At 49.0% G+C, this 23206-nt stretch overlaps 4 protein-coding genes across 10 annotated transcripts; 2 read left to right on the plus strand and 2 right to left on the minus strand.

The window, feature by feature from the left end:
• Nucleotides 1-202: 202 nt before the first annotated feature.
• rnls (renalase, FAD-dependent amine oxidase) lies at nt 203-4052 on the minus strand. 2 transcript variants are annotated; one of them, XM_084936936.1, is made up of 7 exons: nt 3824-4052; nt 2406-2511; nt 2178-2320; nt 1910-2068; nt 803-976; nt 549-724; nt 203-467 (listed from the first exon to the last, which is right to left on the minus strand). In XM_084936936.1, exons 1-7 carry the CDS (start codon nt 3939-3941, stop codon nt 300-302), a joined length of 1044 nt encoding a protein of 347 aa, XP_084793062.1. In that variant the 5' UTR covers nt 3942-4052; the 3' UTR covers nt 203-299. The 2 variants fall into 2 exon arrangements, with proteins under 2 accessions (XP_084793062.1, XP_084793061.1); XM_084936935.1 differs by having other exon boundaries at nt 2406-2528; nt 3824-4048.
• A 393-nt stretch (nt 4053-4445) lies between these two features.
• On the plus strand, nt 4446-10753 carry lipf (lipase F, gastric type). 3 transcript variants are annotated; one of them, XM_084936930.1, is made up of 11 exons: nt 4446-4565; nt 5068-5196; nt 7333-7444; nt 7712-7910; nt 7991-8100; nt 8186-8322; nt 8438-8584; nt 8721-8792; nt 9617-9685; nt 9782-9892; nt 10026-10753. In XM_084936930.1, the coding sequence occupies exons 1-11, from the start codon at nt 4473-4475 to the stop codon at nt 10143-10145; spliced, it is 1299 nt and encodes a 432-aa protein (XP_084793056.1). In that variant the 5' UTR covers nt 4446-4472; the 3' UTR covers nt 10146-10753. The 3 variants fall into 3 exon arrangements, with proteins under 3 accessions (XP_084793056.1, XP_084793058.1, XP_084793057.1); XM_084936932.1 differs by lacking the exon at nt 10026-10753 and adding an exon at nt 9425-9537 and having other exon boundaries at nt 9782-9891; XM_084936931.1 differs by lacking the exon at nt 5068-5196 and having other exon boundaries at nt 4458-4565.
• A 120-nt stretch (nt 10754-10873) lies between these two features.
• ankrd22 (ankyrin repeat domain 22) lies at nt 10874-13815 on the minus strand. The gene is made up of 6 exons (XM_084936937.1): nt 12869-13815; nt 12080-12271; nt 11882-11989; nt 11718-11795; nt 11538-11636; nt 10874-11463 (listed from the first exon to the last, which is right to left on the minus strand). Exons 1-6 carry the CDS (start codon nt 13142-13144, stop codon nt 11386-11388), a joined length of 831 nt encoding a protein of 276 aa, XP_084793063.1. The 5' UTR covers nt 13145-13815; the 3' UTR covers nt 10874-11385.
• Nucleotides 13816-14399: 584 nt separating this feature from the next.
• On the plus strand, nt 14400-22538 carry stambpl1 (STAM binding protein-like 1). 4 transcript variants are annotated; one of them, XM_084936928.1, is made up of 12 exons: nt 14400-14772; nt 15935-16094; nt 17106-17323; nt 17401-17479; nt 18743-18838; nt 19068-19286; nt 19747-19897; nt 20021-20145; nt 20231-20368; nt 20795-20907; nt 21002-21096; nt 21198-22538. In XM_084936928.1, the coding sequence occupies exons 2-12, from the start codon at nt 16065-16067 to the stop codon at nt 21233-21235; spliced, it is 1302 nt and encodes a 433-aa protein (XP_084793054.1). In that variant the 5' UTR covers nt 14400-14772; nt 15935-16064; the 3' UTR covers nt 21236-22538. The 4 variants fall into 4 exon arrangements, with proteins under 4 accessions (XP_084793054.1, XP_084793052.1, XP_084793053.1 ...); XM_084936926.1 differs by having other exon boundaries at nt 14402-14772; nt 20997-21096; XM_084936927.1 differs by having other exon boundaries at nt 14402-14675; nt 20997-21096.
• The last annotated feature ends 668 nt before the right edge of the window (nt 22539-23206 follow it).

The following is a 23206-nucleotide window of genomic DNA, read 5'->3' on the forward strand; positions in this document are numbered from 1 at the left end:
GACTAAATATCAACAGCGTTTCCATGAGCGTATCTCAGTGCTGCTTTTAAACACCTGCCGCTGATAAACTGGTCCAATCCCAGTTACAGGACAGGGGTAACTGGGAGTTCTCCAAGGCTCCATCCGGGGGCACATGTTATTTCCCAGTGGAGGTCAGTGATTAACGAGTGTAATGTAAGAAAAAATAATTTGAAGCTGAAAATGGTTTTAACAAACTTTTTACTAACGTTAGTGAACGCAGCACAAGCTCACAAATCTGCAGTTCATTGATCGACAAAAGAAACATTGTGATTGATCAGTTAAATGATTGAGCAGGCAAATTTGGCCTTCAGCACTCTGAGCATGCTCAGTGCGGACTCCACGCAGCCATCAAAGTTGGAGTGGGTGAAGGCGTCGCCGCCGCAGACAAGCAGCGGCTCGTCCAGGATGGTCATGTGACCCGGACAGTCAGGCACTGAGGTCTGCACCTGCAAGAGAGAGGGGGAGGGGCCGTGAGTCAAACGGCGCATTGGGGGAGGAGTTCAGGTTACAACAAACAGATGACTCACCTGTGAGTACCGCCACTTCTGACACTTGATGCTGATTGGTTGAGGCAGGCCAGGAAGCAGCCTGTGCAACTCCCGCAAGATGACTGGCTGGACATCCTCCTTGTCTCGCTCCAGGTGTTCCAGGCCAAACGGGACGCCGGTATGTACGACGAGGGAGGGGCCGCGGCCCGGAGCGTCTGAGCAGGTGGACAAAAGCAGTGAGCGAGATACAGGTGAGAGGAACATACAGGGGAGCAGACAGATCACGGACACACCTGCGCCGCGCTTCTTGGAGTCCACAGCAACGTAGCGGATGCAGCTGCTGTCCGTGACGTACTTCGCGCCCCAGGGAACTTTCACGACGGCGTCGGGGGAGAAGAAGAGTGCGAGGGCGAAGCGGGACGAGTAGACGACGCCCTCCAGCTGCTGCCTCTGCTGGACAGACAGCACTGACAGACAAGGAGACATGGGCCAATCAGCAGGAAGCCCCACCCCCGAATCACCACAGAAGAACTCACCTGTGTGTGTGTGTGTGTGTGTGTGTGTGTGTGTGTGTGTCACTCCAGACAAACATGAAAAGTCTGCTGCTGTTTCATTCTCGGCTTAGAGCTCAGAGACAGAAACAGGCTGCTGCCTCTCTCACACACACACACACACACACACACACACACACACACACAGGTTATTATTAGATGTATGTGTGTGTGTCAGCTCAGAGGAAATGGGCGCTGTCTGCTCTCAGCCAATCAGAGAAGCTGAAGGTGACATCATCATCTAGAAAGACACACGTGGAGCTGCTGCTGTTCTGCAGCAAGTGCGCACACACACATGCTTGTATTTCTGTCTTTGTGAGGACAGTAGTCACTACCGAGGACCACACACACACACACACACAGCGGTGTAGTGTTGTGAAGAATCTATCAGCCAATCAGAGCTCTGGAAAGTTACTTAACATCAGAGTGTGCTGATCGTGTGTGTGTGTGTGTGTGTGTGTGTGTGTGTGTGTGTGTGAACTGTGGGAGCAGGAAGCAGTCAGCACCTCTTCAAAATAAGAGTCCAGTGTTTGCGCTGCTCTGAGGTCAGCGGCTGGACTGGAAGGATCGTCCCGTCTGCCCAGGTCGACCTTTGTGATCAGAACCTCAGAGTTATTGATCACAGCGATGAACTTGGGTCGTGTCTAACAGCTGGATCTTCTCCCTGCAGCTGTTGCTGCCCCCGTGTGGCGGAACGGTGTTACTGACTGAGACGCCACACCTCAGATCTCACATTCGTGTCAGTGTCGATGAAGTCTGAGTCCCGTGTTTCACAAGACGTCATTTTTTTACCTCATAATACATACACCGAGTGTGTGTGTGTTTCCTTGTGTGTTCTGGCCGTCTTACATTGTCCCAGGTCTCCCTGCAGCTGCAGGATCTGAGGGACCGGCATCGTCAGGACGACGGCGTCAAATGTCTCGCTGGCTCCTGCCTTCCTCTCGACCTCCCACGATGCACCACGGCGATACAGGCCGGTCACGTGATGCTCAAGGAACAAATCGGCTCCTGACACACAGACGAAGACTCAATAAAGTTTAATTCCAACTGAATCAGAGTCAGCCTGTGCATTTTAGGTGAATCTGATTGGATAGTTGACCAACAGGTGGACGTTTACCTGACTGTGACAGGAAGTGCTTGACGATGCTGCTCGTGCCCAGTGGCGTCACGTAGTTCTCGGTGCCCTCGTGGTCCTTCAGACCTTCGATGGGACAGTCGAGGGGCTGCAGGAGGCCCACAGAGAGGAGCTCCGAGTAAAACCTGCACACGCACACGCACGGTCAGCCTGCCTGAAGCCCCAGCTACAGAGGCGTACTGGCCCTTTAAGGCAACAGGTGTGTGTTACCTGTGGTGGGTGCGAGCGTAGGCGGGCGTGGCTGAGATATACTGCGCTCCCAGATCAGCCGATTGAGACGAGGCGTCGGGAGCGCGGCTGGTGGACATCCTGCCGCCTGCACACAGACTCACACTGTTCCACACATTTTACTCTCAAACCACACTCGACACAACCAGACACTTTATTAACTGCTCGTTAACACAAATGACTAATCAGCCAATCACGTGGTAGCAGCTCAGTGCACGCAGACAAAGCTTTTATTGAACATAAAAAAGTGTAGGTGTAACTATGTGCAATATTAAAGATGAATATATAAAGAACAAAAATACACAAAACAGAAGGAGAAAAAAAAGGAAATGAATTCATAGGCTGATCCATTCTGAACATTATCCCGTCACACCTTTGTGTTCTGTAGTGGCTGCAGACAGCTTTACTCACCTGTGACTCTGGAGCTCTGAGAAAGTGTTTACGGTTTGTAACGCAGTTGGAATTTAGTGTTTTTTAAAGTAAAGCGGGGTCATCAGCGTGTTTATTATTCAGGGATATCCCGTGACATGAATCCCGTCTGTAGGTGAATATGATGGCAGACAGTTCATGACTGAAGCTGAGCATCAGGAAACGTCTCCAAACCAAAGTCAGTCACAGGTGGTTTTATGATGTTCAACACAATCAAATTACACAAAACCTGATTATGGGGGACAGCCCTCTTTTTAATCTGGCAGCTGGAATTTCATCATCTGTTCAAACTGAGCCTCAGGATGATGAAGATGATGTACAGGAAGAATCACAGGGGGTCTGACCTGGCACCAGTGTACCTAATGAAATGTCAGGTGAGTGTAAACAGATGCTGGTGGAGGCTCCTGTTTCTGTTACAGGTGAGGGTGTCTGTGGGAATGACAGCTACCTGCTCACCAGAACCTCTCGCCATAAGAACAGTTTCTTCCCCTCTAATGTTGGACTCATGAACAATAACCGTATGACTGTTCCCACCACTAACACATGACCCTACACTGTGTTTACTGCATGTTTGGCACTGATCACCACCTGCACTCATGTATATATTTATCTACTTAGCACTTTTAATTCTTATTTTTATGTCTATTTAAGCGTTATATGACAGTATGTTTGCACTAAGTACCGCAGCAGTTTCCTAATGTTGTAAACCTGCTCAACATTTGGCAACAAAACCCTTTCTGATTCTGCTATATACACTGACGTCATTCGCCCTCAGCAGGTGATAAACTCGTGCTATAACGTTATTTGCACAAAGTGACGTATGAACACTGATCACAGCCGAGCCGAGTTACAGAGGAGGCTCCTCTGGTACACAAACGCGTCACTGATGTTCTGCGGCGTGTCCGTGTTCCCATCACGGCACCGGAAACGGAAACTGTGCAGTTTTATGAACGGACTTCTGTCTGTCTCACCTGCGCCCCTCGCTTTGTCCCACACCACAATCCGAACCGTGCTCTGCAGCTCTCTCCTCAGCAGACATGCGCACAAGCTGCCCGTCAGGCCCGCTCCCACGATCAGAACCCGGGACATGTTAGCGCGGGAACCGAGCCAGGCTAAACCTGCAAAGACCGGGTCCGAGTTACGAAACCGACACACAGAAGGACGAACAAAAACTTTCCCGGGGTCAAACGGAAACAACTGCTGCACATCCGGATAGAATTTCAAAATAATCACAGAAAACGTTTAAAGCGTTTCTGCATCTACGTGACATAAAATACGACAAAAAGTGTATTAAAGGTTCACGTGAAATAAAATCCTTACAGTCCATAACACTGTTCATGGTTTTATTAAAATAATACATGTAATACATAGTTACCACATATTAAAACTCTTTAACGATGAAGAATAATGTATTTTAATAATGACTGAAAACAACATTATCATTATTGTGATTTAAAATGTAGAAGTAATGTAGAGTAAAATATAAATGAATTAATATATGGAATTTTAAACAGCCCAGCTTCAAACAACACAGGTTACTATTTCCGGTCTGATGTCGGAGCACAAACGGTTAACACCTGAGTCCTGTTTCTGGCCAGCAAATCACAGAGAGCCTCTCTCATGACGTCACGGGGGCAGATAAAAGGGAAAAGCAGAAGAAGGCGCAGTCCGCTGATGATCGGAGACCTCAGAGAGAGATCGGCGCGAGGACAGGTGAGTGTAACCGCTTCTTAGCGTCGTTACCTGATTATTAGAACAACCGTCAGGACCGAGAGGTTTATGGGGACCAGAAAGTGAGTTCCGGTGTTTAAACTGCTGTAAATGCCAAACTGATCGCTAACATTACGTCATGAATTTGGCTGCAGCTGCTCCATTCTGCACCTGCATAACGATCTAGTAGAAAAGCGCGTATAAGAAGCAGTCCATATGACGTCATTCTGAGCCAGCGGTCCAGTCAGAAAATGCCGTTTATGCAGGCAGCAGCTCAGACTCTCTGATCACATGCTTCTGTGATTATTGATTATCACAGATCAGCACACAGTCATCAGACTGAATCTGACCACGTGATCCTCACAGCAGAGTCTTCTTCTTCTTCCTTTTCAAATCAAACAGGAATCAGTTTTATTTGAACCAAAGAAGAAGGAAAAATTCTTTCTTTTCAGTGAACCACGAACGCACCATCCTGACACTGTGTGTGTGTGTGTGTGTGTGTCAGACCATGCTGTGTGTGTGTGTGTGTGTGTTGTTTCTCTCGGCTCTCGTCCACAGCGGGCCAGCCGTCAGCAGAGCGCGGCGCTCTGATGACCTGCAGCAGGAGCTGGACCCTGAAGTGGACATGAACATTGTGAGTTTCCATCACCTTTGGAACATTTGGTCGTGTCCAAATTCATGGGCTGCATCCTCCTGAAGCCACATCTGATTACGTCACAGCGGCGCGCTGTGTAAATCGGTTTGGCTGAGAATAAAGTCATAGTTTTCACACAGCTGAATAAACATCAAACAGAAAACTGATTAAACAGAAGGTGAGATGGTTGAAAATTTACGCCAGTGTCCTGTTATATTTTAGATAGCAAGGAGCAGACGGCCGAGTTTATTAAACTCCACCGAGACAGCGGTGACGCTAATCTGAAGGCTAGACCGTCCTATTTCACAGCTGCTCACTTCCGGCCTACCCGACCTTCTGAGGACCCGGCCCACGTAGACCGCGAAGGCTGGGTCTTCAGGAGGATGCCACCTATAAATTTGGACACGTCTTTTGAGTGAACCTCTGACACAGGAAGCTCTAAACCTGCAGTTCCTCCAGCGTGCACCGAGGCTCCAGTAGTCAGTCTCATAGACTCCCATGTTAAAACTTTACTTCCTGTCTGTGACGTCCGTGCTGGCCGGAAGCATTTCAGTCGCCATGCTGCGATGTGTTCGGGTTCTCTGCTCCTGCTCGCTGCTGTTTGTCTCAGAAACTTCATTGAAACACTGTAATTGTTAGAGCAGCGTGCACTCTGACCTCACTCTGACCTCACTCTGACCTCACTCTGACCTCACTCTGACTTCGTCGTTACAAACCATGTTTAATATGAACGCCAACAACAGGAACGGGAGCTTCATGGCAGGAAGTGAGGAAAGGGTCTGCGGGTGTTTCCAGGATGTCACTGTCATCTCTGTCCTTTCACAATAAGAGCCCTGACTCTTCGCACAGTGGCCTCGGTTGATGGACTCTGAGCGATGAGCTCAGACTGTTTGTTCACTGCAGTCGCTGAACTCTGACCATCTGACTCATCAGGCTGTATGAAGACATCAGCTGTAACTGTTGACCCGTGACCCTAGGTTACCATAGCGATATGGATATGAAATTCTCCTCGTGATGTCCTGACAGAAATGACTCGGTGTGAGCGCCGTCTCAGATTCATGTCAGAGTCAGTTTGTGATGCTGACTTTGATAAACGCTCGCAGCATTTCTGTGTAGCTTGGACACTCGGGACCTGGCGTCATCACGTTGTCATACAGGTGAGCTGTTTGTACTGAAGCCTGCCTTCACCTCAGCTGTCAGACACACCTGTAACTCTCAGGAAAGAATCAGAGAGATGCAGCTGATGGAGCTGAGAGCAGCGTGGAAGACCTGACGAAGACTCCCTGACCTTTGATTGGTTAAAGGTGAATGAGCTGGTCTCTGTGCTGCAACAGAAACACGCCTTCATCAGGTAACCTGTAACTTTGCACCTGCAAACCGCCACGCTGGTCTGCAGGGCTTTCAGCTTGAAGGAAGTTTAACTAAAGTTTCACAGTAAGTGGAACGTAACCAACCAATCACTGCTAATCACTACGACTGTGCATTGATTGGTCAGTCACATGACTGCAGCTCTTGCATTTTAGACAAAGTAAACTTTGCAGGTCACGGGCATTGAGATTGCACAGGGTCTTTTATTTTGAAATTTCACAGGGTTCTCTCAGCTGTTTCTGACTCTAATTTCACAGTCAGCGGATACACTGCAGCGTCATCACATCGTTTAAAAGAAGCAGCGTCCTGCGGTGCACTTGTGTTAACGGTCTGAGAGACAGGCTGACGGCTGGTATCCAGTGAACATCTCTGCCCACGTTACTAAGCCCCGCCTCCTCACACAGGGAGGGGAAGTTTTTCAGAGAATACACTTGGCCCCGGGTCCCAGTTGCTGGTCTTTGATTCCCACATCATGGTCTTGCAGGCACAGCGTCAGGTCATGTGATATGTCGTGTTTATTTCGATTTTTTTTCTCTGCTCTGTAGTTTTATTTTTAGACTTGATCAGAGTTTGAAATGATCCGGTTTCAGCTCCTCCCCTTTTAAGTCATCCTTCTTCTGATTGGCTCTCAGGGATTACCTGCACTCACACTGACCTCACTGTTTGAAACGTGTGTGTGTGTGTGTGTGTGTGTGTGTGTGTGTGTGTGTGTGTGTGTGTGTGTGTGTGTGTGTGTGTGTGTGTGTGTGTGTGTGTGTGTGTGTGTAGACAGAGATCATCCGGAGGTGGGGTTACCCAGCAGAGGAGCACCAGGTGCTGACGGAGGACGGGTACATCCTGGGCGTGAACAGGATCCCGCGGGGACTGAAACCCTCCAAAGGTCAGGCGGAGGCTCTTCCTCCTCTGTGAGCACATTTGGTTACAGTGCAAACAGGAAGTTTTGCCACGTCATCGAGCTTCACTTCCTTTTTACAGCAGTCCTGATGAACTTTGTCCTGAAGTGATTCTCGTGATCTTTCACCTACATTCACTTGACCTTCCTCTTCTCCCTTTAACGTCACGCTGGCTCTGAATCCAGATGTGGCTCTGTAGAAACCTGCCGTCTGTTCCCGGCAGGTTTGATTTGACGGTTTGTGGTGTCCTGCAGGTGTGAGGCCGGCGGTCTTCCTCCAGCACGGTCTCCTGGCTGCAGGCAGTAACTGGATCACCAACCCACCGACCTCCAGCCTGGGCTACGTGCTGGCGGACGCGGGCTACGACGTGTGGATAGGAAACAGCCGCGGAAACACGTGGTCCAGGAAACACCGCACGCTGAGCCCGTACCAGGACGAGTTCTGGAGGTTCAGGTACCCGCCCCGCTATCCTTTCACCTGCGCAGGTGTCAGAAAGCATTAACATGACAGAGCTCTGGTGTTTGTCTGTGCAGCCACGATGAGCTGGCTCTGAAGGATCTTCCAGCTGTGGTCGACCACATCCTGAAGGTGACGGGCCAGGAGCAGATCTTCTACATTGGACACTCTCAGGGAACCACCATAGGTGCTTTTACTTTGAACTGCGGAGGTCCTGATTTCTGTCCCCAACAGGCTTCCGTACATGGAATTAATCTTCTCTTCGTTTCCAGCATTCATGGCGTTCTCCACGCTGCCAAAGCTCGCCAGCAAGATCAGGCTGTTCTTCGGATTGGCTCCTGTGGCCACTGTCGCCTTCACGGGCAGCCCCATGACCAAACTGTCCTTCCTGCCCGACGCCGTCATCTGGGTACGAACCAGTCACGTGACCAAACAGCTGGTCGTGTTCTCGGTCGTTTGTCTGATCGCCGTCACATTTACAGAGTCAATAAGCTTTGTTTTGTTGTTTCTTGTTGGCCCCACAGGACCTGTTTGGGAGGCGGGACTTCCTGCCCCAGAGTGCGATGATTAAATGGTTGGCCGAACACGTGTGTGCGAAGCATCTTCTCAACGAACTGTGCGGGAACATCTTCTTCGTCCTCTGCGGCTTCGACGAGAAAAACCTCAACATGGTTCGTGTCTCGCTGGGAAGCAGGTGGTGACCGAACGGGCACGCCTGGACTTTAATCAGAAACATCTGAAATTTTCTGAAGATAATTAGAGTCACAGAGAGCTGTTTGTCATGAAGACCACATGGCTGTGTTTCAGACTCGGACTCCGGTCTACACCACTCACTGCCCCGCTGGGACCTCAGTCCAGAACATGATCCACTGGGCCCAGGTAACACACACACTCATACCTGCCTGTGAGCACATGTGGGGACCTTGATGTTGCTCTATAAATACAGCCCAGAGTGTGTCCACAGTGTGTGTCCACAGTGTGTGTCCACAGTGTGTGTCCACAGTGTGTGTCCACAGTGTGTGTCCACATGTCACCTGTTGGTTTGTGTTTAATGTTTTTGGTTCAGTAAACGAGAGCTCATTTGAATATTTAGTTTTGTTCTTTGAGAAATGCTCACACGGATTATTATTCATTGCTTTTATTATTGATTGGCTGAACCTGGGTCACATGACCCTGTTTTATATTTAGTACACTATTATTGGTACTTCTGCAGCACGGTGGCACGGTGCTTAGCACTGTTGCCGCACAGCAAGAAGGTCCTGAGTTCAATTCCACCATCAGGCCGGGGTCTTTCTGTGTGGAGTTTGCGTGTTCTCCCCGTGTTTGCGTGTTCTCCCCGTGTTTGCGTGTTCTCCCCGTGTTTGCGTGTTCTCCCCGGGTACTCCGGCTTCCTCCCACAGTCCAAAGACACGCAGTTAGTGGGGACAGGTTAACTGATGAATCTAAATTGCCCATAGGTGTGAACGTGAGCACGATTGGTTGTCTGTCCCTGTGTGTTGGCCCTGTGACAGACTGGCGACCTGTCCAGGGTGTACCCCGCCTCTCGCCCTATGACAGCTGGGATAGGCTCCAGCGCCCCCGCGACCCTGAAAAGGATAAGCGGAAGCGAATGGATGGATTATTGGTACTTATTTTTGTAGCTTTCAATCTGCTCTGGTGTGCCTGTACATGGGGCAGGTGTTAATAAAGTTTCCTGTATTCAGGCCGTCCACACAGGAAGACTGGTGGCGTTTGACTTCGGAGCAGCAGGAAACATGAAACACTACAACCAGGTGAGTCCACAGCACAGCAGGGACTCCTACAGACTCTGAAATGTCACCTGGTCCCTCGCTTACGGTCTCCGTGTCCTCCCCGTGTCCCCTCTGCAGTCCACTCCCCCCGAGTACCGCGTCCAGGACATGAAGGTTCCCACCGCTCTGTTTTCAGGGGGACAGGATACGCTGGCGGACCCAAAAGATGTGGCAGTCCTCCTCACTCAGGTGAGCATTACCTACGAGCTTTATTCACATTAGGCGATGATGGAGTACGGCGGGGGCGTGTCCTCGAATCTGATCATTAATGAAACAGGAGGAGGGGCCAGCCCGGATAACAGCTGTGTGCGTGTGTCTGCAGGTCCCTAACCTGGTGTACCATCAGCACATTGAGCACTGGGAACATCTGGATTTCATCTGGGGGCTGGATGCTCCGGAGCAGATGTTTCCTGCTGTGCTGAAGCTGCTGCAGGAGTACTGATAGAGGGCGAGAGCAGCGGACGCCGCCCGCCGCAGCGTGGTTTATGGTTTTATGGAGACTGAGTTTTGACACTTCTTCCTGCAGCAGGATGTTTCTGTCCCGCCCTCCCTGCCTGGACCTGTCATATCACCTGCAGCTTTGAAGGCAATCGAAGCACGCTGCTGCATGTTTAAATGAACAGTCACTCTGAAGCGTTTTCATGGACCGCGCTCTCCTGCAGTTTGACTCACTTCACACCTGGCGGGTGTTCTGCCGGGAACCAATGAGAAAGCAGCGTTGTCACGCTTCAGGTAACTATTTGTGTCACAATCTAACGATCAGCGTGTGAACAGGTCGCACGGCGAGCCCCGGGGCGCTCTGCTCAGAAGCAGCACGTCGGGTTGAATCTGTAGGAGCAGAGCTGTGTGTTGGTCAGTGCGGCTTCTTTTTGCTACTTCCTGTTTTTAGCATGGAGACACTCGTCCTGAGGACAAACTGTGAAAATGTGGATGTGAGAATAAGAAGTGAATCTGCAGTTTCAGTCACCTGTGTGCGTTTTTTAACTTGCTGTGAAACCATTTTTACTCATTATGATGATGTTTCCTAAATAAAACCATTTTACGACCACAGCTTGTTTTCATTCCTCCTTTTTTGTCTGACAGCTCTTAATTTGAAAGTTTTAGTAGTCGTGACCTTTACCATGAAAACCTGAAAGATAAAGTAAAACAAACAGCTGGAGAGAGTTTCAATGTAGTTTACAAGTTTATTCAGAAATAAAAATGTTACTTTGAAATGTTTCATCACCCGCTTCATTTCATGTTGACACTTTTATTATTATACCTGTTCGTGTAACAGTCCCAAAGCACACCTCTGCTGACAGTATAAGAACTACAGATAAACGGCGAGCTCTCAAATACTGTTGCCTAGCTTAGCACAAAGATTAAAAAATGAGGCAAAGCTATTAGCAAAATGTAACGTAAAGATGGGGCGAGAATTTCTAAAGTTTGCGTTTTGTTTTTTCTTTTTAGTTGATAAATTACAACATTCAGTTAATTTTATGTCTTACAAAACAAGAAAAATGACTGTTAGCCTAGCTCGGTACAAAACCTGGAAGTGGAAACTAGCTTGTAGCCCGACAGGTGAGTGGTTAGCAGAGAAAACGCTGCATGCTAGGAGGTCTCTCTGAGATGCTAGCATCGTCAGCATAGAAGGCGGAGGAATCAGGTGTTGGCGCCCCCTGCTGTCCGCATGAATGAAAACTTCATTCGGTCTTCCTCAGCATGTTGATGATCTTTTGGAACTTGAGTCTGGTGGCGATGTCCAGCGGGGTTTCTCCGTTCTGTAAAAGCAGACACACGTGTTATCAGGTCACAGAAAGCGTCTCGCCACGGCGTGCTGCGCGTCTGTACGCACGTTATTCTTGATGTTGGGTTTGGCGTTTCGTTGCAGCAGCAGAGGAACCAGGCGATGACTTTTTCTCTCACAGACGTAATGAAGAGCCGTGTTCCCCTTCTGCACACAAAACACCTTTTTACTGTCAGGAAGTGGCCTGAGATTTTCAAATTAAACCGCGTTAAGCTCCTGTTCACGCACGTAGTCGACAGCGTCGACGCTGACGTCAGTGCTCAGCACGGCCTCCATCAGAGCCACGTTCTTCCTCTGTTTCTGCAGCTGCAACACAGAAACACCGGTGAGCAGATCAGACTGTGCTTTACCTGTATGATGTCACACTGAGAGAGACTGCTGATTGGCCGTACCATGATGAAGTATCCGAGCAGCAGGATGGGCATCAGGATGGTGATCATCAGATAATCCAGCAGTGAGAACGTCCTCTTGGAGGCGTAGTGGAGACACGTCCTCTGTTTCTGATGTGTGACACACACACACACACACACACACACAGATCAGTAACACAGCTCGCTAACCAACATGATGACATCATCAGGGAAAGGCACCTTATTGGTCAGCTGGCTGTTGGCCTTGTTGTCCAGCAGGTATGTGACCGCATTCAGGTGACCGTGGTGGCAGGCAGCAATGAGGGGTGTGTCCCCGGTGTGCACCTCCTGAACATTCAGGTGGGCGGGGTCATTTTTCAGGAAGAAGTACAACTTACGGACGTCGCCCTCGTATGCTGCCTGGCAGGCCGGCTGAGGAGGAAGAGGAGGAGTTACATGAGTTAAGCTCCTTATCAGCTGATCAGGAACAGCCCAGTCTGTCCAGTTTTCCGCTCCTATCTCACTCACTCAAGCTCCTCCCCTTTTAAGACCGCTTTCTTCTGATTGGCTGATTCTCAACATGTAAAAAATTAGATCCCACCAGTTTCTCATTATTATTATTATTGTTATTATTGTTGTTGTTATTATTTCAATAAAACTATTGTGTAACATTTGCTATCTTGATCTTGATTTCTTCTCATTTTCCTGTTTTTGGTAGTTTTCTGTAATACTTTCAGTCATTTTCTCGCAGTGTGTTGCAGTACTTGTCTTGCTGTGATATCCTTGCAGTACTGCAGTCATTTTCGTGTCTGTCTTCATATTTGTTGTCGGAGTCACGCCAGGTCATTAAACTTCTACCTGTCTGTTTGTTTCAAGTGAAGTTTTACCTGAAACTTAGGTGTGTGCACGTGCACGAGAAATCAGCCCGAACCGGAAGAGCGCGCATGAGCCTTTCGGAGTAAAGAGTTAAAACGAGGATTAAACGTGTTTGTTTAGCAGAGAAAAGAGGGAAACAAAGCGCGCTCTTACCTCCGAGTAAACCACCCCCATGACGGCACGAACACACCTGAGCACGTCACGGTCCGACACGTCAGCAATATCACATCCGGATCCATTTTCAGAATAAGAGTCTCTTTGCTGTTTCACTTCATTCAGTTTATTCCTAAACACACCAGAACACGTAGCTGAGTCCGGACGGCTTCCTGTTTCCACGTGACACTCGGAGGGCGTGCACGTGATCTCATGTGGTCTTTTCTTCCCAACAGAAGAACTTTTGCTTGGAAGACAGTCTGGATGGTCCCCCATAAATATTTGATTGTAAATAAGGTGAAAGAAGTCTCATTTAAAATTCTACATAAATGTTATCCAGCCAGTCACTACATGGTAAAATTTAAAAGGGACATAAATACTAATTGTACTTTCTGTGGGGATCATCCAGAAACTGTGACACATCTTTTTTGGTACTGTTCTTTTACACAGAGATTCTGGAAGGAATTTAGCAGGTTTGTTATTGTCCATATTTTAAGGGAGTTTTCTTTACGATGGGAAAATGTTTTATTCTGTTTCTTTAAGTTCCCCAAGAAGTATGATAAATGTTTTTTTATGATAAATTTGTTAATACTTTTAGCTAAATTTTTTATCCATAAATGTAAGTTTACTAACAAAACACCATATTTCTGTCATTATTTTAAGGATGTGGAAATGTACATACAATCAATATCAGACTCCACCAACAAAAAGGCTCTCAAAACAATATATGTATGTGAATTTTTGCGTGTATTCTTATAATTGTTACCTTTTTCTTTTACCCTTGGCTTTTTGTGTTCATGTTCTGTTGTTTTGTATACTTCATCTGTTCGTATGTTGTATACTCATTGTTTGTTAAATAAAGTTAAAAAAAAAAAAAAAAAAGACTGGGAAAGAAAAAAAAAAAAAAAAGGAACTTTTGCTTCATTGTCAGACCCGGTGCTTTTATTTTGTAGGCCGCAAAAAGAACTTTGTGTACTTTACCTGCTGATGTTGAGACATCAGAAAGAGCCCGAGGCACAAAGGAGGAGAAGCAGGAGGAGCAGGAGGAGGAGCCGGAGGAGCAGGAGGAGGAGCAGGAAGAACAGACAGGCAGGTAAACTCAGAGCATCACGAGGCGGGTTGAATGTTTTTATATGAAATCAAACTTGAAAACATCTGCAGTGATTATCAGAGTCCAGAAGAGGGCGATAAACATCCGCACACACCTGATCACAGGTGCTCTCGGACCCTCGCTCTGCACCGCTCCACTTCCGGTGAGACCCGCTGTAATAAAGGCAACATGTCGAGCTTTAAAGCAGCTCTGCTCAGAAACATTTGAAACGGTGTCCTTTATTCTGAAAGAGTCTCACCTGCTGTGCTGAAGGTGTTTCGGATGGTTTCTGTTGCTGAGGCCCCGGATGTTCTGTGAAGATGTCTGTCACAAACAATCTGTTCGCGTCATTATTATTGATGACATCATTTGATTATGTTTGCCGGGTCTCTGTCTGAGTGAGACCTCCCGCTGTTCTCCTGCTCTCTGTGGGGGCTTTCTGCGCATGTGCACAGAGGTCACACCCGCCGCGGTGACACCGTAAAGTGCGAGTGAGTCATCTCGATCTCAGAGACGATCTCTGCGGCTACCATCTCCGCGGGTAGTCGGTGTGGAGCGGCGGCATCCTCCGGAGCTTTCATCCGTTTCTCACATCTGTCCCGCAGCTGGACCGGACCGGTCCGCACCGCCCTGGATCCGGTTCATCCTCCGCCGCCGGGCTCCATGTGTGACCGCGGGATGCAGCCGGACTGCGGGCTGAACGCCGACACCGAGCCGGTAAATCATCCTCCGGGTCCAGTAGTACCGGGTCTGAGCCGGTAAATCAATCATTTTCTTTATCGAGCTGATCAGGACCTGTAGACGTCATCATCAGGTGAGTGTGGTGGCTGAAAGCAGCTGTTTCCAGATGTTTTCATGCTAAAGTTAAAACAGGGCTGTTTATTGGTTCCCCAGCAGCTCATTTTTAAACCAATCACTAATCAGTGAATCTGCTGATCAGCCTTTGGTTTATCGATAAATCCTGTAATGACATGTTGAAGCCTTCAAACTTTAGTTTGAAAGTCTGTGACGTAGCAGATAAAGACTGTCAACTTTTATTTTGAAAATAGAGACTCAATGAACCCAAACCAAAGAAATAAAAGTTTAATTTTTAATTTCAGTCACTGAGCTTTTTTAAAACAAGCTTTTATTTTGAAAAATAAATCAATTAATTGATCTGCTAATTGAGGTGTGTCCAGCTGTGACATCACAGCAGCCTGAAAGCAAACCTGTGTTTAGGTTTACATCTAGATTTAAGGCGCTCACAGACATGTCCACCTTAAATCACATGTTTCAGGGGACTTCATGCAGGTGTTCACCTTTAAACACGAAACGACACCGACAGGTCTGATGTGTATCAGCTGATGTGAGCGGAGTCAGGAGCAGTTCAGTTTGATCCTCAGACACAGAGACGAGTTTACCTGGCCCAGGTGGAGGTGAGTCCCTCGTAACCTGCGACAGGCTCTCTATACCTGCCCACGAGGATCCCCTGGATCAGGGCCTCCTCTCCTCCAGGTGTTCACCTGCTGCAGGTGAGCCTCCAGAACTGATCCAGGACTGCCATCAGACCAATGTGGAGGACTTTGAGCTTCTGCTGAGCGTAATGGTAGGATGGACAGTTGGTGGGGGTGGAGTCTCACCTGTGGATGGTTATAAATGAAAATCGGGGCGAGTTTGTTCTTTCGAAGCACTTCCAGCCAGGTGCAACTGTTGCCACGGTGACGGTGGCGTGATCAGAGCTGTTTGTTTGGACACAGAAGCTTGTGAGGAGTGGGAGCTCGCCTTGTCTTCATCGGTTTAAGAGCGGCTGAGTCACCTCATGGTTAGTCGCTGGTTGCCATGGTAACTGTGGACCAAGCTGAAGGACAGGCAGGCATGATGATGATGATGATGATGATGATGAGGGGCTGATGGGAAATAAAACAGCTTTAAAGGAACATTTCACCCATATGTGCCGTTTCAAAGCTGCTCATCTTGTTTTTCTGTCTCCCCCGCAGTGAAGCATCATGGGAGGTGGCAGATGGACGAGCCGGCCGTGGGCCGACCAGTGACACGCACACGCTGAGAGACACACACACACACACACACACACACACACACACACACACACACACACACACACACACAATGGAACAAGGCTTCAGCTTAAACACGTTGGTAAGTACTGAGTGTGTGTGTGTGTGTTTTACTGATGCTGTGGGGACCCACACGTGTTCTTGTTACTCACAAAGTGGGGACAGAAAAACACGCATCATAACAGCTTTACAACACAACAGTGACACGACTGCAAGCACGCGCTGAGCTCTACAACGACTGCATCATTTTACCTGGATGCTGAAAATCACGTCTCTTAGTTTATTTTTGTCATTTAATTATTTAACTAAAAATGAAATAAAATGAAACGAGTGTGATTAAAAAAGTGAAAGAAAAAAAGAGTTGTAATAAAATTAAATTACATATAAAATCAGACATTACAGAAAGTTCTAATAAAGGCAGGCTAGGGTTAAACAATGATTATATCATTAAATTCAAATGGTATCAAATAAATATCCTAATGAATCAGATTAGAATAAAATTAGAAGTAAAAGACAAAATGCTTCCTGATCAGTAAGAACAAAGTTTTATATAAAACATCAGATCAAAGGTGAGACAGAGTGGGGTTGTTTCTGTGTCCGCTCGGTGCACAGAGGTCTTCTTATCCTCGGCGCTCCAACTGGCGCCGTCATCTTAATGAGCTGAGCAACAAACGCTGCATTCAGGCTCCCAGCGGGGACGGGAAATCTCAGTTTCCTGCCTGAAAAACACTTCAGCTCAGCTGTGACGCCATTCAGAGATTTTAATGTCGGCTCCTTTAATGAGTTTCGTCGTCCTTAAGCTCGTCACCTGCTATTAAACAGAACACACTTTTAAAATCTTTCACTGAGATATTTTATTTTACTTAGTGTTCGAGCCGTAGAGAAAGCCTCCTCAAACCCGGGTCTCTGAGAGACACGGGTCTCTGAGGGACACGGGTCTCTGAGAGACACGGGTCTCTGAGGGACACGGGTCTCTGAAGGGTCGTTTTGAGCATCGATGACAGTTCCAAACTGAAATCATTGGTGCTCATGTTGATGTTTTTAGAGGCTGCTGCCATCTTTGCTCTTCTCTGACAAACACTTTCTTCCACAGAAGAAGCTGGCAGCAGAGCCCGACTACACAGACGTGTCGCTGACGGCGGCGGAACGCGTCCGAGCGCTGGGGAAGATGGGATGCTGCGTGGAGATCAACGAGGACATTGCGCCCAGACGCTACTTCCGCTCGGGTGTGGAGATGGAGCGCATGGCGGCGGTTTACCTGGAGGAGGGCAGCCTGGAGAACGCCTACGTCCTCTACACCAAGTTTATCACGTGAGGCTCAGTGGCGTTGGGGGCGGGGCTGCTTGGTGTTTCGCACAGCATGTGATGTGACGGCCGCTGTCTTTCAGTCTATTTGTAGAGAAGCTGCCCGCCCACAGAGACTACCAGCAGTGCACTGCCATCCCCGAGAAACACTTCATCATGAAGGTAACAACCGTTATGAACTTCCTGTTTTATTTTGAAGACGCTCACCTGCCTGCTCTTGAGCCACTTCTACTTCCTGTCTTTGTTGTTTTCCCCACCAGCTGCAGACAATCACCCAATCAGTCTGTGTGTTATCACTCCCAGCTTCCTGCTGCTCAGGTTGTTGCTCGCTGTGCTGCAGCTTTCCCCTCACCTCCTCCTGTAAGTGTTTTAGGTCGCTCCAGCTAGCAGCTGTTAGCTTCCTTTGGCCTCTGATGGCTCCAGGTAGCTCCAGCTAAATCCAGCTAGCTCCTGCTGCCACGCTGGTTTAAAATCTGGCTCGATGGTTGTAACTCATCATTTGAGATGTGGTGGTTTGTCCTCAGACGTCGGTAGATTTTCTCCAGGCTGCTTGTCGTTAGCAGTTTGTGGACAACACAGTGGCAGTTAGCTTCTGTTAGCGCTATGATGCTCGTCTTTCTCAGAGCAGCCTTCAGTCTGTCGCTCTTGTCTGAGTTGTTTTCCACGCTAGCAAATCTCCAGATCTATGGGCCTGTTTCTTGTTAGTACTTAACAACCTTTGGTGCATCTGCCCATGAAGAGGCTTCAGCTGAGGCTTCAGGCCGGACTAACCATGGACTGTTTATTTTTTTTAATCTTGGGATGTGGTGGAGTTTAAAAAAGTCAGGCTCAGAGTTGAACCAGGATTAAACGCTGTGCACTGCTGACACAGATCTGGCTCATACATCGAGTCTGTGGTTAGCAGGATGATGGAGATGTCACTCCACATGTTTAACACATGAACAAGTTTCCAGATCTCCTGCTTGATTTGTGCTCGGGGATGTTTTCACTGAGATCCTGTTGGCTGAAGCTGGTGGGCGGGGCGTTAGTGTTCAGGTGAGAGTGTCTGGCAGGTTGCAGCTGAAACAGATACTTGTTCGTTAATCAGCTGGCTTAAAAGTGCCGTGTTGGTCGCTGCGAGCAGGCTCGCCGCCGTCGTGTAGAAACATCTGTCCTGATGCTGAGCTCACGCTTTCACGGCTGCGTCAGAAAAGTCACGACCGTTTTTATCGTGGTAGAAACACGAAAGTTTTCATCCCTGGAAGATTCTAGAAATCGTGCAGCAGAAACATCAGGAAACATCTGGAACTCGTGCAGTTGCCACAGCTGGAGCTTAAAGAGCAGAAACATAACAGCTGGATTTCACTGAACTTTAAAAGTTGAATTTTTGGGCATCGGTCTGTGAGATGGCGGGCGAGGGCGCTGTGACCTGTTCTGTCTGTGCAGAAACTTCAGGAGGTGGCGTTTCCCCGTAAAGACGAGCTGAAGAAGCGCCTGGAGGAGAAATATAGCAGGGAACACAGCGAATACCTCAGAGCCCAGGTGAGTGAGTTTTCACAGTATTGATTATTGATCAGAGGAGCGCTCGGTATGGGAACGATCCAGGGGAACGGCCTCTGCGCGGTGAGTCCATCCCACCTGTCTTTCGGGTGAAGGTTAGCGTGTGACACGCCTGTCAGGTGACCTCCTACAGTGATGTTCAGACTAGTAGTCGTTTATTTTAGGTAAACTCGCCGCAGCCACCTGTACGAGCTCCTCTTTGTTTCCTCAGAGCCAGGCGGCGGTCGTGGTGCACGGGTGTGGCCAGCAGCTGCAGCAGCTGTCCCTATTGGATGAGGACAGGAGAAGGTTCCTGCTGCTGGAGGAGGAGAGGCAGCGCGTCGCCGCTCTGCGACGCATGCAGATTGAATCGGAACAGTTTCGCTACTTCGAGGACCAGCTGAGACGCCAGGAGCTGGCCAATAAGAGAGGAGTGGAGGCGGAGCAAAAGGTAGCGTATTCTTCATAGTACAGGTTTAAGGAATTTCTCGCTGGCTTAGTCTTCTCAACCCGGAAGCTGCGTCGATGTTTTGTTTCATACTGCAGTGCCTTTGGCAGCAGGACAACGTTCATGTACGGACCTGCCTCGTCCACAGGGAGCAACACTAGCTAACATTAGCCAACATTAGCTTACAAAGAGAGTCCAGTAAATGACCGGCTCAACACAAACTAACACTCGTGTCTCATTTTGACGTTAGAGAACTAGCTAAAGCTAACCAGCTAGCTGGTGTTAGCAGGGAAGCTAAGGTCGACCAGCTTTACACTCTCAGGATTAAACTCTAACCTGACCCTGAGCTAACGTTAGCCTGCCTACTAACAGATTAGCTTGTGAAGTACTGGTGTACTGTAATACTGGCCCAGCCTACTGAGTACTGTGTAGTTTGACTGTGTCTTTCATGTTTGTGTTGCAGGTTCAGACCAAAGTGCCTGAGGTGACGGACGGCTCCCGTCTGTCCCAGCAGCCAATCAAAAACAGCATACGATCCCAGGGGGCAGACCCTAACAGAAACAGACCGCCTGCCCCTGTGAGCCAACCCGCCGCCACGCTGGCTGGAGTACAGAGTCAGTACACAGTCACTCCGTATACCTGCGTGTACTGTGTACCTGTCGTATGCGGTGCAAAAGGTTCAATCTGACCTCCACACAGACGTTACGCCCTCTTAAACCAGGTGTGTTTGTGTACAGGTGAGAGGGTGGAGGGCCTGAGGCGAGTCCTGATTCCCAAAGGGCTGACTCAGAGTTTCCTCTCGCTGGCCCGGTCAAACACGGCCAGAGGAATCGAGACCTGCGGCGTCCTCTGCGGACAGCTGGTGAGCGAAACGCACGTCCTGTCACGCCCTCACCCATTTTCAGTCATATACCACCAGCCAAGCCCCGCCTCTCTCTCATTCTCAGACGCACAACGAGTTCACGCTGACTCACGTCGTAGTCCCCAAACAGACCGCCGGCCCGGATTTCTGCGACATGGAGAACGTGGAGGAGCTGTTCAGCTTCCAGGATGAGCATCACCTGCTGACGCTGGGCTGGATCCACGTAAGCATGGAAGCTGGGGGGAGGGGCTTGGAGGAGGTCCTGGAGCTCCATGATTGGCTCTTGTAGAGATGCAGTTAACCTTCTTCGTAGCAACAGCAGTTTGTGAGAACAGAAACAGTGCGACACTAAAATAATCTGTAAGGTTACCTGTCTGGTTAATGTCCTCACAAACGCCTCACTCTGGGCCTCTTTTGGTGAGTGGTTTGGTATCAAGTCCCCACAAGTGCTGTAAGCGAGCACACGCTCCTGAGAAAACCAGTGTTTCTCCTTCATTTACATGATCAAATATCACCATGGAAACGGTGCCTGCGGTTGAGCAACAGATGAGCAGAGCGAGGGAGAGGTCTCACTCTGCACTCTCTCACTCTGCACTCTCTCAGTCAGGGTTGTAGTTCAGTGTGTGTGACCTCTGACCTCTGTGTTCAGACTCATCCCACTCAGACGGCCTTCCTGTCCAGCGTCGACCTCCACACTCACTGCTCATATCAGCTGATGCTGCCGGAAGCCGTCGCCATCGTCTGCGCGCCAAAACACAACGAGTAAGTCTGTCACTGGAGCACGCATGTATGCCGATTTCCCACGAGGCCTTTCAGCCCGCTAACGTCGCTCCGCCTGTCTCCCCCCCCAGCACAGGTGTGTTCAGGCTGACCGACCTGGGGATGTCCGAAGTTTCTGCCTGCAAGCTGAAAGGTTTCCATCCTCACTCCAAGGAGCCACCGCTCTTCACGGTGAGACCCTCGCCGAGGTCGACCTCATCGTCAGGATACCGCGTCCTGTGTTCGGCCCCGACTCTGAATCACCTGTAACCCGTCCTCTTTTGTCCCCTCAGGTGTGCAGACACGTCGTGTTCAGGGACTTGCGGCTTAACCTGCTGGACTTCAGGGTTTAGACAGGAAGCACTGGCAGGCTTTTATTCTGAAGAGGAAACTGTGAACGCACCGCCGGTGTTCGCTGACACGTTGTGATGTCGAATTTACAGGAAACTTTTAACACTTTTAATTTTTGGTGTTTTTTTTTGTTGTTGTTTGTTTTGTTTTTTTGCTGCTGAGCCACTGCAGATGGGGGGGGGGGTGATCTCAGGCCAGTGAGCTGCTCTGATTGGGCAGTTAATAAAAAGCTTACTGAGACCTAACCTCAGCTGATGCTGCCGTCACAGCAGCGCTGTGAAAATGGCGTCTGCAGAGACCCAGATTGTGCCAAGTTACAGCGTTGGCCAAGCTCCCGTCGAGGCGACTGCCAGCGAGCCGTTTGAGACGCAGTTTGATGTTTTAAATGGAAGATGGACTGGGAGCAGACGTGAGCGAGTGCCTCGCCTGGAAAACGTGAACGTTGAAGCGTTGGCGCTCTCAAGGACGAAGTCTCTCCACGCTTCACTCAGACTAAAAATGACCTTTAACCGCCACAGCTTAGTTTCAGTGCTGAAATCCTGCTGCCATCTCTGACCCTGAACGCCTCGCGCGTCCACCTCTGAGCTTAAAGACAGGAAATCCTGATGTGGATTTCAGAATAAAACCTGAAGCTGCGCTGTCACCTGTGCAGTATTTGCCCCGAGTCCTGCCTGTCAGGCCGCACCAGTCCTGCTGGGCCGCTGATCGCAGCGCTAAGGCGCCCCCGGTAGTCAGCTGATATCCACCAAGCTTGGCTGTGACCTTACTTCCTGTTAGGCAGCTTCCCTGACACTCTGATTGGCTGTGGCGGTTCAGTGTTGTGAGGTTTGGTCTCAGGTCAGAGGTGAAAGTCATTCTTTGAGCTCTTCGCTGCTGCAGATGTGAAACTGTGAGGAGACTCTTAACACTCTGTCATTTTAGGCGAGACCGTTCACGCCATAAGCTACTCTGACCTTTGACCTGGAGTGGGGTGCCATGTAAGGGGTGGCAGACAGCAGGGGGCGCTGCAGGCTCAGGTGAAGGCGGTGTGTGTCGTGTAAAGCTGGCTGGCGTGGCGCTCACAGCGGGCCCTTTTACCTTCTTGCAGATGAAATTATTTTCTGATGTTTCTCTCGTGGTGCGTTCAAAGCGCCCCGCAGCTGGAGGACTTCTCAGTGTGTGCACCAGCAGATGTTTTCTTGTTGAGCTGTTGTGTGACTGTTTTTTGCTGATGACGTTTTGACAAACTGTGACCTGACTGCTGTTTTTAACTTTTTGGTAATAAAACACTCTCTGCTGCTCCAGCACCCGTATGCGTCTGTTTTTTGATTAAAAGTGTCTGAAACTGATCGCTCCACCCACTCAAACCCACAGACTGCTCAGAGCTTTAACTTCTCACACAAACTTGCTTTCAGAGGAAAAAGAAAGACGCAGTACCATCTGCAGGCTGACGCTTCACTTTATGTTTGGAGGATTTCTGCACTCTAACTGCGGCTCTGTGGGACAGAAACTAAACGGTGGCGATGGTTGGAGCCCTCCTGCTACGAAGTATTCGAGCATTTGGTGTGTGACTGAGGGGTGTGATGGCAGCAACCTGACACTAATACTCAAAGACACAAGAGCCCACAATGGATTTCAGGCGTGACAAGGAGGTCCTCCAATCTGAAGACACGGGGAAAGGAAGTGGAGAGGGTGTTTGTGAGCAGCGTCGGTTGCACTTGTTTAAAAACACTGTTCTTAGCGCTGCAGCAGCGAGTACAGACGCTCTCGTACAAACTCATCTCCCTCTGCAGGAGATCAACAGTGGGACCTGTGGAAGTCCTGCAGACGGAGATGAGTTTGTATGAGAGCATCTGTGTTAGGATCATCATCATTTGGTGATTCTGTTCTCAGACATGGTAAATGGACTGATTCTTATATAGCGCTTTTCTACTCTCCCGGAGTACTCAAAGCGCCATATACAACATGCCTC

This window comes from Perissodus microlepis, chromosome 8 (assembly GCF_051167445.1).
Source record: "Perissodus microlepis isolate ML-2025 ecotype Zambia chromosome 8, ASM5116744v1, whole genome shotgun sequence".
Lineage (NCBI taxonomy): Eukaryota > Metazoa > Chordata > Actinopteri > Cichliformes > Cichlidae > Perissodus > Perissodus microlepis.